Source organism: Panthera leo, chromosome E3 (genome assembly GCF_018350215.1).
Source record: "Panthera leo isolate Ple1 chromosome E3, P.leo_Ple1_pat1.1, whole genome shotgun sequence".
Classification (NCBI taxonomy): Eukaryota; Metazoa; Chordata; class Mammalia; order Carnivora; family Felidae; genus Panthera; species Panthera leo.
Genome location: NC_056694.1, coordinates 18,802,690 through 18,815,835, shown reverse-complemented (window position 1 = coordinate 18,815,835; position 13,146 = coordinate 18,802,690). Strand labels below are relative to the sequence as shown.

The following is a 13,146-nucleotide window of genomic DNA, read 5'->3' as shown; positions in this document are numbered from 1 at the left end:
ACTGAGATAAACCCTTTTATTTATTTATGCTTCTCCATTTTGTTTAAAACAACAACAACAACCACCTTAATATAACGGACAGCCCTTCCCCCTCACCCTTCCTCGGGCTGGGGGGGTGGTTAATGGGGAAAAGGCCCCCAGGGGTGGGGCTGACCATAAGAGCCCCTCAGGGAGGTAATGGAGCCCAAATCCCCTGCCCAGGGGATGGGGCGCCTGTAGTGTACGAACCGGGGAGTTAACAGGGCTCTCGAACCTCTTCTTGTACCAACATATATGCCCTTGGCCGTCAAGGGTCAGGAAGCACGTGGGGAGGGGATTCCTACCGCTCCTCTACATCCCTGCCCAGCCCCAATCTCATGAACTAAGGGCTGGGGAGCAAGAAGAGTGGAGAAAGAGCGGGGTAGGGTGTCTCACACGAAGGAGTACTGGTTATTAATGGCTCTGGGATGGCCCCCTTCTTCTCCATCGCCCCCTAGTGGTAACTGCTGCAGCTGCACCATTGGGGTGGCCCCGGGGTCCCCACCAGATCCGGCGCCTCCCGGGGCCTCCGTGCCTGGTGCTACGGCCTCTTCCAATTCAACCACGGGGACCAGCTCAACCACGGGGACCAGCTCTTCCTGGACCCCTCCACTGCCCGCTTTCTCTTTCTCTTGCCTCTCTTTGGCTGCTGCGGCTGCTGCTGCCGCCACTTCTGGCGCCCCCGACGCCTCTTCTGCCCCAGGATGTGGGGGATCTGTCCATGAAGGGGGTTCAGGGGGCTGGGGTGGGTCATGGGAGGTGTTCGGTTCTGGATAGGAATGGTAAGAAGACAGACTGTGGAGGGGAGGCCAGCTCTTGCGGCGGCCTCCCCTGCACTCATCCCCCCAGAAGCCACGTGCTATCTCCCCCACATCCCGTCTCCTGAGCAACCCCCCCGTCCATGGAAGATGGATCATGGGCGGCGGTGAGAGGAGGACCACACTTACACACAGTCACTCGCTCCGAAGGGCATGAGGGTGGAGGAGGCATCGGGGTAGCATCGATCTCCCTCGCACACCCCTGCATGGCTCCCGGCCTGCTCCCGGCCTGGGGGAGGGGGAGGGGCAACGTGGGGACAGATGGGACGTTGGGGTGGGGAAAAGGAGAGATCAGACAGGGACGTCAGACATCGAGGGAGGAGGGAGGGGGGGGGATCAGACCGAGCATCCCCCAGGAGGGCAGGCCCAAGGTGAGATTGTGACAAAGGGCAAAGACAAGGCTGGAGAGGACCGATCCAAGAGACACACAGATGATGGAACAGAGGGGTCTGATGGAATGGGGATGCACCGGCCCAGCTTCTGCTTCCTCCCGGCTCCAGTGAGGAACCTCTGCCTCCCTACGTCCTCAGTGTCCTGCTTCCCCTCCGAAAGCCCAACACCCAGGAGCCTGCTCTGCCCTACTCTCCCTGACGAAGCCTCTCCTCCTCACAGCCCCCCGCCCCGTCTTGCTGGCACACACACCTCCTCGCTTCTTGGGTGCACGGGCACCTCCTCCCCTGCAGACCTGCTCTGCTCACCCTGCTGTCGCTGGGAGGACACGACATAGCTGACAAGAACAACGTCACTGGAGCCTCCAGACTCCAGAGGGATGGGGTGCACTCGGAAATGCTCGAGCATATCGAAAATGGACTGGAACCACAAGTGCTGGACCCGGCACTGACCCTCCTCGTTCAGCGACAGGCGCAGGTGCTGAGGGCAGGATGAGCAGAGTGAAGCGGGAGCCCCTCTCCCCTGCACGGCCACGTTCCCCCGCTCCACCCGCGGGCTCACTGCGTGCCGCACGGCCTCTTCCTCACTCACCTTGGCCTTGCCCTGGAAGTTGAAAGTGAGGACGTATTCACCCCGTCTCGTCTCACTCTGACGTACCAGGAAGACGCCATGGGAGCCGGTGCCTCCGGCCAGCACTAGCTGGGCGGCCTTGAGTCGAGAGAGCATCCCGTGGAACCAAGGATACCCTGAGAGGGGCTGGTCCCCTTCACCTCCCTCTGACTCCCCCTGGAACAGGAATGATCCTTCAGGAAGGAGAGAGGGAGGGAAACCGGGGTGTCAGGGAAGCCTCCCCCATCCTGGGAGAAGAAAAGCCTTGCTTTCCCCTCACACGTCACCTCCCTCCCCCGGGTCAGATCCTTCAGGATCCCGAGAGGAGAGTCTCCCGAGGGCGGGCAACCGGGCCCGGACGCAGACACACACTCTCACCTCTGGTACCTGTGGCCGTCTCCGGAGTGTCCAGGGGTGGGTAGGGAGCTGAGAGGGGATGGGCTGTGCCCGCTGGGGGTCCCTCTTCGATGGGGACACGGGGGGGCAACTCTGGGGGAAGCAGTTCCATGGAGTCAAAATGGGAGGCGGCGATGGAGGCGGAGCCGGGGGAGATGGACGCCGAGGGGCGGTCTGAGAGGCCCCCATAAGCCCCTGGAAAACAAGGGAGGAGGGCCAGGTTGAGAAGCCGAGAAACTACTCTTTGCCAGGACTGGTCGGCCACCAGCCAGCCTGTCCTGCGCGCACCGGCGCGGTCGGCCGGCCGGAACGCCGGGTCCTTCTGTCGGCGGTGGCCGCTGCTGTTCTCCCCCTCCGGCTCCCGACTCCTGCCTCAGGCCCTGCTGAGGGACCACAGACGGACGTCCGGGCCTGGAGTCCAACGCACCTCTAGTTTCTCTGAATCGACAGCTGAAATGACAGCGACTGTCGCGGAGGTGGGCGTCGCGAAGAATCCCTCGGATATTTTCGCATCACATAGGGTCCTTTTCCGGCCTTCAGGACCAACTCTCCAACCCTCAGAGACGTCAGAGATCCTCCTACCGACCTGCCCAACCTAGGCGACCTGACCTTCACGTTGACTCGTGTCCCTGTGCCCTCCATGCTAGCCTGAGCATCCTGTCCGATTTGCCCAGGGCTCCCCCGCCCCCATTGCAGGGCTGTGCTCTCGCCCTCTGCCTCCTCCTCCAAGCCCTGTTCTTTCCTCTCACCTCCTCTGTGTAGTATCCTGTCTATCCCACCTTCCGCGACTCTCCGCTTCCTCTGAGCTCCCGGGAAGCTCTCTGCCTGTGCTACTCAGAAACACTAAGTACAGGCTCTCCGTGTTAGCGTCCTGCTTTCCAGAGGGAGCGAGAGCCCGTCAACTCAACTAGACCGGGAGCCCACGGAAGGCAAGAAGCTCGTCTCAGGCATCTCCGGGCTCCCCTATCCTGCCCCAGAGCCTCGCACAAGGTCAGGGAGGTAGCAGGGCATTGCGGAATGTCTGCTGGTGGCAGGCCTGAGCCTACGGCAATGGCGTACGTTGTCAGCGCTCAGAAGACAGGTGTAGTGGTGCAGGAAGCGGACCAGCGTGGCCCCCGTCTTTGTCAGTGACTCTCAGGTGACCTCAGAAAAGCCATTTCCCCTCCCTGGTCTTAGCTGCCTGAGGGGTCTGGAAACGAGGAGATTGGACCTAATGACTCGTAAGGTCCATCCTAGCTCCAACATTCTTTAATCCATTTGTTTCCTCAGTGATCACAGCCAGGCACCATGAACCCTAGACCCAGAACAGAGGAGCAGGAGAGAGAGTATAATGGAGTCTACAAAGGTGAACTGGGCCAGGCAGATGCATGTCTTTGGGCGTGCCTGTGTGTGGGTAGGCCCTGTGCATCTTTAGTCAGGCCAAGAAGTACAGAGTCGAGAGAAGATCTCGTGCCGTTGACACGTGTACAGAAATGCACAGTAAGAACCAAACAAAGATGTGTACAAAGCGTTCCGGGAGCTCGGAGAAGGGAACCACTATGTCCAGCCAGAGTGGACATCTGCACAAGGCTCACGGAAAAGGAGAAAAGGCCGGACACGGAAGGCTGGACGGGAGTTCGCCCGGGGTTCGTGCGAGGCGGCGATGGCGACGGTTCTAAGTGGCAAACTGCGGTGTGGCACGTACGGGGACAAGGGACGGGCAGTCGGTGGGTGACAAGAGGCGGCTGAGGGGTGGGACTGGGGTGCGCGGTAGAGTCGGGAGGGAGGGCCTGGGCCTGGCCCGGTGGGGTTCTGAAGTTCACAGCGCTCTAAGGCTCCGCCCTTACCCTGCGACAGGCGGTCATTGCTCTCGCTGGGTCCCAGCAGCAGATCCTGGCTGGGCAGGCTCTCTGAGTGATTGAGGCAGGGCAGCTCCAGGCTGTCTGTGTTCTCCCTCGTAAGGAATGAGGTCCCAGGGGCCAGGGGGAGGGTCATGGGGCGGGGACTGGTAGCGGGGCAGGGTCTGCAGAGACAGGGAAAATGGTGTTGTGAGGCAACTCACCAGTGACAGCCCCAAGGCTGCTCCCCACCCCCACCGGGTCCCCTCAGTGACAGCAGTCAGGCTCCTCACTCACCCCGGGCTCAGGCATTCTTGGATGTCAGACACCCAGGCCTTCACATGTAGAGCATCAACTGTCTCCAGGATGTACTCGGAAGGGCCTTCCACCTATGGGGACAAGAGGAGGCCCACGGGCCACTTCCAGGTCCGGAGGCCCTTAGCCACCCGTGCTGACAACAAGAACACCCTCCCCCGCTTTCCTCCCCCCGGAGGGGCCACTGCCCCACAGACACACTCTCGAGGCCCTGGGCAACATACTGGCACCTCCTGTCACCAAGTCCCTCGTTTCAGTGTGCTGTCCTAGCTTTCTCCCCAGAACGAGCGCTCCCCGAGGGGGCAGGAGCCCAGAGCCCCTACCTTAACCACAAACGTGTTCTCCCGGTCAGGCATCTCCAGGGCTGTGGTTGTCCGCACGTCCGTGATGGTAGAGCAGGGAATGCTGAGTCGAGGCCGAGACGCCTAAGTTGGGAAAGAAAGCAAGAGCCAAACTGTGCAGGGACCCCCTTTCACTTCCCTCCAGAGACCCATCTTTCCTCCCGAGCCCTAAGGGAGTCAGACAAAGGACCACAGCACTACTTTTGCGGTCCTGCCCACGGCTGCTACCCCAGAGTCAGGAGCTTTAGAAACGAAAGCGAGCAGGGCTACGCGTGTGGGCTGTCCCACTCTGGTGGCTCGGTCGCCCCGCTCCCGGTGGTTCCCCACCCTCCTCGGTTCCCCACCCTCCTCGGGGCCTCACCTTGGGCGGTACAAAGAACTCCAGACGGCTTCCTCCTCCTCCTTCTCCTTCACTTCGAAGCAGTAAGCGACACTTCTGCCACTGAGGCTGCCCTCCTCCCCCTGAGGCAGGCCCCGCTGCCCCTCCTCCCCGGCCCACTCCGGCTGGGTCCGGGGCTGCCTCTTCAGCCCCCATGAAACTCAGCAGCTCTTCCCTCTGCACCATCCCTGCTCCATCCTTCAAGGCCCCCCCGCCCCGACTGAGTCTCAGCCTCTCAAATCGGTGAGTCCATCTGTCCCCGGGGGATGTTCCATCACTAACCGGTCCCCTGCCAATGGTCCCAGCCCCGCCAGAGGAGTTGGAGTTGCTGTTTCCACCCAGGACTGGGGGGCCCGAGGAGGTCTCGAGGGGCCCAGCTGGGGAGGGTGGGTCAACGGTCCCCCGCCACTGCAGGATGCCGCGGACTGAACCGCGGACCGAGCGACCCACGGAGCGGAGAGAGAAGCGTTTCTTTAGCTTCGGCTTCGAGGAGGTCGTAGAAGAGGAAGAGACTGAGGAAGGGAGGGGGCCGGCCAGGTCCTCAGATGATCGAGAAGGGCCCAGCACAGCCAGGGGCCCGCCCACCCTGCAGCTCTCAAGGGACAGGTCGTGTGGCGGGATCTCCACACCGGGACTCAGGGGAGCCAGGATGGGCGGTGAGAGGGAGCCGGAGGCCCGGGCCACCTCAGCTTCAAAATGCTGCAGGAAGAGCTCAGCAAAACGGCGGGAGAAGGCAGCCTCGGCCCCGGGCCCTGCATACTGGGGGTGGGAGGCCAGGTAGAGGCGAAAACGGCGGGCAAAATCCAGGGCGGCAGCCCGGGCGTGGGACTCACAGAACTCCCGCCAACTCGGGGGAGGGGGTGGTGGCAAAGGGGGAGGGGAGGGGGAGGCCCCGTCCTCCGGGGAAGGGGCACCATTCATGATGGTCCCCAGGAGGTGGAGAGGGGGAGCCTGTGGGGAGGGGCAGCAAAGAGGGAAGCGGCCAGAAGACACGGGGTGAGCGACAGCAGCTGCAGAAGGAAGAGAGGCACATACACCGAGTCACTGCTGAGGTGGGACTGGGGGCAGAGCCCCACCCCGAGCGGACTCCCCACTCTGGTCTGGATTCCTCGGAAAGCAGTGGGGAACACACCACACCGCCTCCCTTCCCTGTCCCAGAGCCTCACACCCCACACACCCCATTCAGCTGGCTCCCCGGGGCGAGGGAGGTGCACCTGCCCCGCTGCCTTCCCAACCCACTCCCCCTGGTTCTGGTTCCGGGAGCGACACGCGCCCGCAAAGCACCTGCCTCTAAAAAGGAGTCTTCACCACTCACACCACCTCCCTTCTCCAAAACAGGTCCTTCGAGGTTTATCACATGCTTCCCATGTGTTCTTACCTTTCCCTGCAACAGGCTTTAATAACCTTGATAATAGGTGAGGAAACCGAAGCTCAGAGAAGTCTCAGAACTCCAAGTCTACGGTTTTGCCCCCTGCATAGTCCTCGTCCCCAGGGACTGGCTGGACCAGCCTGTCACAGCCCCTCCCTGCCCCAGCTCTCAGGGAGCTAGGTCTGCAGCGCTTAGAGACCCTGCCTCGAGCGTCCTGAGGTCCAGCTCTGGGGAGGGAGTCTGCTCAGTCAAGAGGCGGAATGGATGATGGACTGAAACCAGAACGGTCCTGAAAGCGGACCCCAGGGCCCAGCACCCCAGCACGGTGTGACAGAGGCTTGGAATGGCCACAGCCCAGTTCTTTGTGCCTTCAGCCTGGGGCCCAGAAGCAGCGGCACCAGGCAGCACCAGGCGGGGGAAGACTGTGGGTTGGGTCAGGGCAAGTCTTTCTTGGCCACAAAGTAAATAAAACATAACAGGGAGCTGGGGCCCTAGGGTTTCTCACTTCCTCTTCTTTCACTGGGGAGGGTGCCCTAAAGGCTGGTGAGCCTGGTGGTTAAGGCTGTGGGACGTGGAGTTGGACCTGGGATGAAGTCCCAGCTCGGCCACCTATTAGCTGCGTGATCTTGAACAGATCCTATGTCCTCTCGGGACTGCGGGCGTGTATCTATAAAACAGAGCTCATGATCCCTAACTCCTAGACTCGCGGGGAGAATCAAACGGAACCTGTCAGGGCTTGGCAGAAAGCAAGCACACCATAAGTGCCTGCCCCGTTATTACTATCTTTATGGGTTCCAATTTTTCCAAGAGAGAAATCAGAGAAAGGAAGAGGCTTCCCAAGCTCTTACAACTAGCAAGTGGCAGAGCTGGGCCTGGCATTTAGAACCCATGGCTCTTTGTTAGTGTTCCTCCCCCATATTACGTTGGATGATGACTGGCACCAGGGCTGCGGGGAGGACAGCTCAGGAAAGTCTCCCCAAACCTCAGACTCCTGCTCAGACCCACAACCAGCGACCCCTCCCCTTCCTCCTTGGCCTAGATCCTACACATTCAGATGGCTCCAACCACAGGGACAATTCCAAACCAACGAGAAGCCAGGAGACGCAAGAGTCATGGAGCACAGGGGAACCGAGCCAAGAGGTGCAGACGCAGCAGGGAGAGCGATCTCCAGGCAGTGGCCACCTCGGCTCACACAGGCCCGCCCAACCCTCTGCACCACTGGCAGACCCGGCCCCCTTCAGGCCCGCTGACCCTGCGGCTCCTGAGCTGGTGACTCAGTTTCTCTTCTGCCAAGCAAGCCTCAGACACATTCCCCCGGTGCACCTGCCTCTGGGCTCAGTTCTGAAATTTCCCGAAGGGCGGGTGGTGGAGGGTGCAGGCTCCGCTCCCGGCTCGGACCCTCTGGGCCCGGTGGTCAATGCACTCCGACCCGACCCTACTCCCTGGACACCCTCGACCCGCCCATTCCCCGGGGCCGCAGCCGCCTCGGGACCAGCCCCGTCTGCTGCACTCTCCGGGGCCGAGCGCCCCTCCTGCCTCTGCCCCCACCCCCCACGCCCGCCCCCACCCAGGGCTCCTCTCAGGCGCCGGGGCCGGGTCGCGGCGAGGGAAGAGGTACTTGAAGAGGGGGGGTTCCGGTTCCGGTCCCACCTGCATCTCGGTCCCCGCGGTTAGCTCCGGCGGCGGCGGCAGCTCCCGCTCCCTGCCCCTCCCCCCGCACTCCGCGACTAGCTCCCAGGCCGCTTCTGCGCAGGCGCCGGGACCCCTTTTCCCGTCACCGAAGGAAGCGACCATAGAGAAGAGCTGCGAGAGGGAAGGGCGCCTATACGCTCAGTTCCGCCACCTTCCTAGTCCGTGCAAACCCATCGAGCGCTGAGAGGGGGGTGACCCTCGGACGGCTGAGGGGCTTCTCCGCTTGCTCCTAAAAGGGACCCCGAAAGCAATCATGGGCAGGGGGTGGATGCCACCAGGCGGCCTCTCGAAGGAAAGTCGGGACAAAGGAAGAGGCGTCAACCATGAGAAGCCACCTTAGGGGATAGAGTCTCGAGGCCCTGGTGCAGGCTAGAGAAGCCACCGGGTACCGGAAACCAGCGAGATGAGGAGGCCCTTTCCAAGGCCCGCCGCAGCCTAGAGCGTCTGGCCCTGCGGCTGCGGGGTTCGCAGACACCGCCCCCGCGGAGCCCGGCGAGGGAAGACGCGGGTGACCTTGGTTGAGGCCCCGAGAAGAGGCGGAGCCTGAACTTACGACCTTGGCTTCCCGGAGGAAAGAGACTGGAGGTCTAGGAGGCTCCATCTGAGACGAGAAGTAAAGATGAAGGGCAGAAATAAAGACATCACTTTGGACGTGCTTGTGGGACGTCGCGGGGGGCAGGCGGACATACAGTGGACATACAGTCTGGAGCTCAGGAGAGACGTAAAGACCAGACACAGAAATGGAGAATCATTAAGGTATAGAGAGGCGTTGAAATCAAGCACAATGAGATCAGTCATCTCTGGTCTCTCGCTGACCCAGCTCCAACTGGCCTAACTAAGCAATAGGGGAATCTTGGCTGAAGCGATTGAAAAGAGCAGCTCTAGCTTCTTCAGGGACAGTTGAATAAAAGAGCCAAAAGATAGGAGAAACCTGTGGTTCTTCTCTAGGCTCTTCTTTCCCCATGCACTTGGCCTCACTCGCAGGCCGGCCTATCTCAGTGATAAAATGGCTTTCTTTGGCTCCAAACTTAAGTCCTAATAGCTTAGCAACTCAAGTAGCAGCAGCGTGCTTCTTTTCTGAGATTTGCAATCAAACTTCCAGAACTGACCTTAGCTGATTGGCTTGGATCAAATACTCATCCCGGAACACAAGAGACTGGAGATGGATAAATCCCCTGACTCACACAAGAATGTTTATTCAAGGCTGAGGCTGCCAGATGGAGTTGGAAAAATTCGTTGTAGAAAGCAAGTTCCTGCCTAGCCAGCTGTACTCCCCCAGCTCTGCCTCTGCTCTAACCAAGCTGACATCAGCCCGCAGGTGGTCTTGGCTAAGGTCTCCATTGCTGTCTTTGTCCATTCGTCTTCCCAGTTCGGAGGAAGATGTCAATTCCTCCCTCCTCCCTGAAACCCTTACACACACTTCCTCTGTAGTTTCCAGTGTCTGTAGTCTCTGAGGTTTCTCCCCGCCGTTTCTAGGAGAGAGGCGCAGTTGAGGAATGCAGAAAGGCAAGGGTCTAGTGATGATGAGTTAGGTTTGGAAATGTGTCTCAGTTGTCCGATAAAACTTTCTGCAACGACAGGTGTTCTGTATCGACACTATCCAGTGTGGAAGCCACTAGCCGCGTGTAGCTATCGAGCACTTGAAATGTGGCCAGTGTGACGAGGGAATGGAATTGAAGTTTTAATTAATTACAGTAGCCACATGTAGGTAATGACGACTGTATTAGTGCAGGAGCGGTCAAGGACAACTAGGAGCTGTCCAGCAGAGAGAGAGCTACAGTGAGCTGCGTAAAGCAGTTTGGTGGCGATCAGAAGTGAGTAGTGGTTGAAGCCACGGACATCAGTGAGAGTGTCCAGGCAATATCGGTAGAATAGGGCCCCGGACCTAATTCTGGAAAACAAGCCGCACTTAACAGGTAGGCAGCGACACGGGAGTGGAAAGCGCCGAGATGATGTCTTAGGTCACGTTTCCCAGAAGCACACCTTGAGAGGAGGATTTGTGTGCACGTGATTTAGTCAAAAAGTGCTACCAGAAGAAACCAGTAAGAGTGGGAGAAGCAGGAGAGGGAAGGAAAGGAAACCAAGCAAACGTGTGACCTCAGGCAGAGAGTAGTTCAACGTGATCCTGCAGGGGAGCTCTGGATGAAAGTTATGCCTCAGATTTGTCCAGAAACAAGGGACATATACCCACGTTCCTCAGCTTTTGACAAAGGGATACTCCTGGAGACATCAGTTTATCAAGGCGAAGCCCCCAGTGGCCTGAGGGCATTCCTCCAAAAAAGAAAAAAAGCTGGGCATTCTTACTCTCGGAAGAGAAACCACACAACAAAGTTGGGGGGGGGGGCAGTTGGGCAGACACATCACAGGCAAACGATTAAAAAGGAATCCATGGTCCTGACATGGTCTCCTACAGAAAACATTGACGACTAATGATGTGTGGCCATGAACAAACGGTCACGAAAGAATTCTTGAGATGTTTTTGTTTTTTTTTAATTTTTTTTAACGTTTATTTATTTTTGGGACAGAGAGAGACAGAGCATGAACGGGGGAGGGGCAGAGAGAGAGGGAGACACAGAATTGGAAGCAGGCTCCAGGCTCTGAGCCATCAGCCCAGAGCCCGACGCGGGGCTTGAACTCACGAACCACGAGATCGTGACCTGAGCCGAAGTCGGACGCTCAACCGACTGAGCCACCCAGGCGCCCCTCTTGAGATGTTTTTGACGCAAAGAGGTGCTTTTATTATAGCACGGGGACAAGACCCATGGGCAGAAAGATCTGCACTGTTGCTGTATGACGGTGGTGTTTATATGCTTAGTGTTCACGGGGGAGGGCGTGTGCAGGGAGTATTAGATCACAAATGTTTTCTTCGAATTTCTACTCGTAAAACCACTTTCGCAAGATTTCCCTGGTGCTTATCATTCGGTTCAATATTAACTATCGGTGAGATGTGCTGACAGTCACGAGACCCTTTAAGACTATGGCAGCCAGCACGTATTTGATCCTTGTCAGAACTCTGCAGGCTTTAGGTTAGTCTTCTAGGCTGAAGGTGAATATTTTTCTGCTTCTGTCCCTCGGCAACTCAGCGACTGCTCAGCAACTTCGGTGAGAGTGATTTTGGGGAAGTGGGAGAAGCAGAAGCCAAGTGGTGGTGGGTGGTGGGAATGAAGGTGAAGGTGAAGAAACAGGAGGGGGAATCTGGAGAGCCGAGTCCTGAGGGAGACCTGATTACATGGAAAGTCTAAAGGGAGAGGATCCAGTAGAAATGATAGTAACTGGAGTGAGGTTAGGGGGACGGTAGAACAGTAGGATCCAGGACCCACGTTAAGCCAAAGTATTCATATAAAAGGGAGAAGCACTTCTTCCCCAGGAACAGAGGATGTGATACTCAGGATGCCTTTAGCTACCGGTAACAGAGCACCCCCCCCCCCCACCTCAAGGTCTCAGCACGAAAAGAGGAGGAGCTTACTGGTTCACAGAATTGAAAAATCAGAGGTGGGATGGCTGAAGCCAGAGGCTCAAATAAACGTCCATTTGAACTTGGTCTCAGTCTCCTAGCTCTGTTTTCCTCTGGACTGTCTTAATCCTTAGGCAGATGGTCCCCTCATGGGTGGCCAGATGGCTACCAGCAGCTCCAAGCGTACTTTCTACTAGCTTAACAATCGTCCTGGGGAAAGATCATAGCTTTCCCAATAGTTCCAGTAAACGCAACAGGGTTGAGTCCCATCGGCTCAGCTTGGGTCACCCAACGACTGTCTGCCGTATAGTGGAGAATTTGGTTTTTGTCCCAGCTTCCCGGCACAGAGTTTTTTAATTTCTAAAAAATTGTTTGTTTGTTTGTTTGTTTGTTTGTTTGTTTATGAGAGAGACAGAGAGAAGGAGAGAGAGAGAGGCAGGGAGAGAAGGAGACAGAATCCCAAGCAGGCTCCACAGAGCCCGACGCGGGGCTTGGACTCCTGAACCACAAGATCATAACCTGAGCCCACATCAAGAGCTCAACCGACTGAGCCACCCAGGCACCCCCTGGCACAGAGTTTTTGCTAATGAGGTAACTGATGGCAAGCCCCTAGATAGCTTCAGGCACTAAGCTGGTCACCAGAAAGACTAACTTTGTGATTAGAGGCTTGGGATTTTTAAAAGTTCGTTTATTTATGTAAATAATCTCTACACCCAACGTGGGGCTCAAATTCACTCCCCCTCCCCCAGACCAAGAGTCACATGCTTTTCCGACTGAGCCAGCCAGGCTCCCAAGAGGTTTGGGATTTTGAGGCAGCTGGACCCCTGCCCTCCCTGGAGATTGAGTTCAGTCACATGGCGAGGACTTCATCAATCACGTCTAAGAAATGAAATGAAAAACTCTGGGCACTGAAACTCAATGGGGCTTCCTGGTTGGTGACCACATTGATGTGCCGGGAGGGTGGCATGCCCTGGTTCCATGGAGGGCACGAAAGCTCTGCCTGTGGACCCTCCCAGACCTCACCTCACTCTACGTCATCTTTTCATCTGGCTGTTGCTAATTTGTATTCTTTACTATAAAACTGTGATCGTAAGTGTCGTGTTTTCCTGCATTCTGTGAGTTGTTCTAGCAAATCATCACACCTGAGGGGGGTCATGGGAAACTCCCGCATCTGGAGCAGGTTGGTCAGAAGCGAAGACGGATGGGACTCCCCTTGCAGCTGGCATCTCAAACGGGGACATTCTTGTGGAGGAGGGAGCCCTTACTTAGCTTGTGGGGTATGAATTAACTTTGGGTTAGTTAGTTCAGAGTTAGTGCCAGAACTGAACTTCAGCACACTAGTTCGGGTGGAAACAAAAATACTAACCCTGAACCAACATTTGTGATCACAAAGGTAGATGATGCCGATTGGTAAAGCGCTGGATCACGGACCCGTCGTCTGAAACTGGGATGGGCTGAGCACTGCGGAGTGTGGCTCTTCAAAGGAAAGCTAGGGTCTCTGTCAGAAGGGGAAGTGGTTGCTTGAGGGATTCTTCTGGAGGTCATCTT

General features: G+C 57.7%; 1 protein-coding gene and 1 long non-coding RNA gene across 7 annotated transcripts; one reads left to right on the top strand and one right to left on the bottom strand.

Annotated features, from left to right (window-relative positions):
- Positions 1–2: 2 nt before the first annotated feature.
- On the bottom strand, positions 3–8,446 carry SH2B1 (SH2B adaptor protein 1). 6 transcript variants are annotated; one of them, XM_042921220.1, is made up of 10 exons: positions 8,103–8,446; positions 5,066–6,093; positions 4,687–4,788; positions 4,346–4,437; positions 4,058–4,233; positions 2,214–2,426; positions 1,818–2,029; positions 1,479–1,706; positions 966–1,065; positions 696–787 (listed from the first exon to the last, which is right to left on the bottom strand). In XM_042921220.1, coding segments are annotated over exons 2-10 (2,064 nt in total). In that variant the 5' UTR covers positions 6,005–6,093; positions 8,103–8,446; the 3' UTR covers positions 696–785. The 6 variants fall into 6 exon arrangements, with proteins under 6 accessions (XP_042777159.1, XP_042777158.1, XP_042777157.1 ...); XM_042921221.1 differs by lacking the exon at positions 8,103–8,446 and adding an exon at positions 6,462–8,051; XM_042921224.1 differs by lacking the exon at positions 8,103–8,446 and having other exon boundaries at positions 670–787; positions 1,535–1,706; positions 2,223–2,426; positions 5,066–8,051.
- A 3,678-nt stretch (positions 8,447–12,124) lies between these two features.
- LOC122209918 lies at positions 12,125–12,691 on the top strand. The gene is made up of 2 exons (XR_006197832.1): positions 12,125–12,189; positions 12,348–12,691. It is a non-coding gene; the product is annotated as an uncharacterized LOC122209918 (long non-coding RNA).
- Positions 12,692–13,146: the final 455 nt, after the last annotated feature.

Coding starts and splice junctions, on each gene's coding strand:
- SH2B1 (XM_042921225.1), bottom strand. CDS start 6,004: ATGAATGGTGCCCCTTCCCCGGAGGACGGGGCCTCCCCCTCCCCTCCC. Junction 4,789..5,065: donor AGTTCTTTGTACCGCCCAAG/GTGAGGCCCCGA, acceptor TTCCCAACTTAG/GCGTCTCGGCCTCGACTCAG. Junction 4,234..4,345: donor CAAGAATGCCTGAGCCCGGG/GTGAGTGAGGAG, acceptor CTGTCTCTGCAG/ACCCTGCCCCGCTACCAGTC.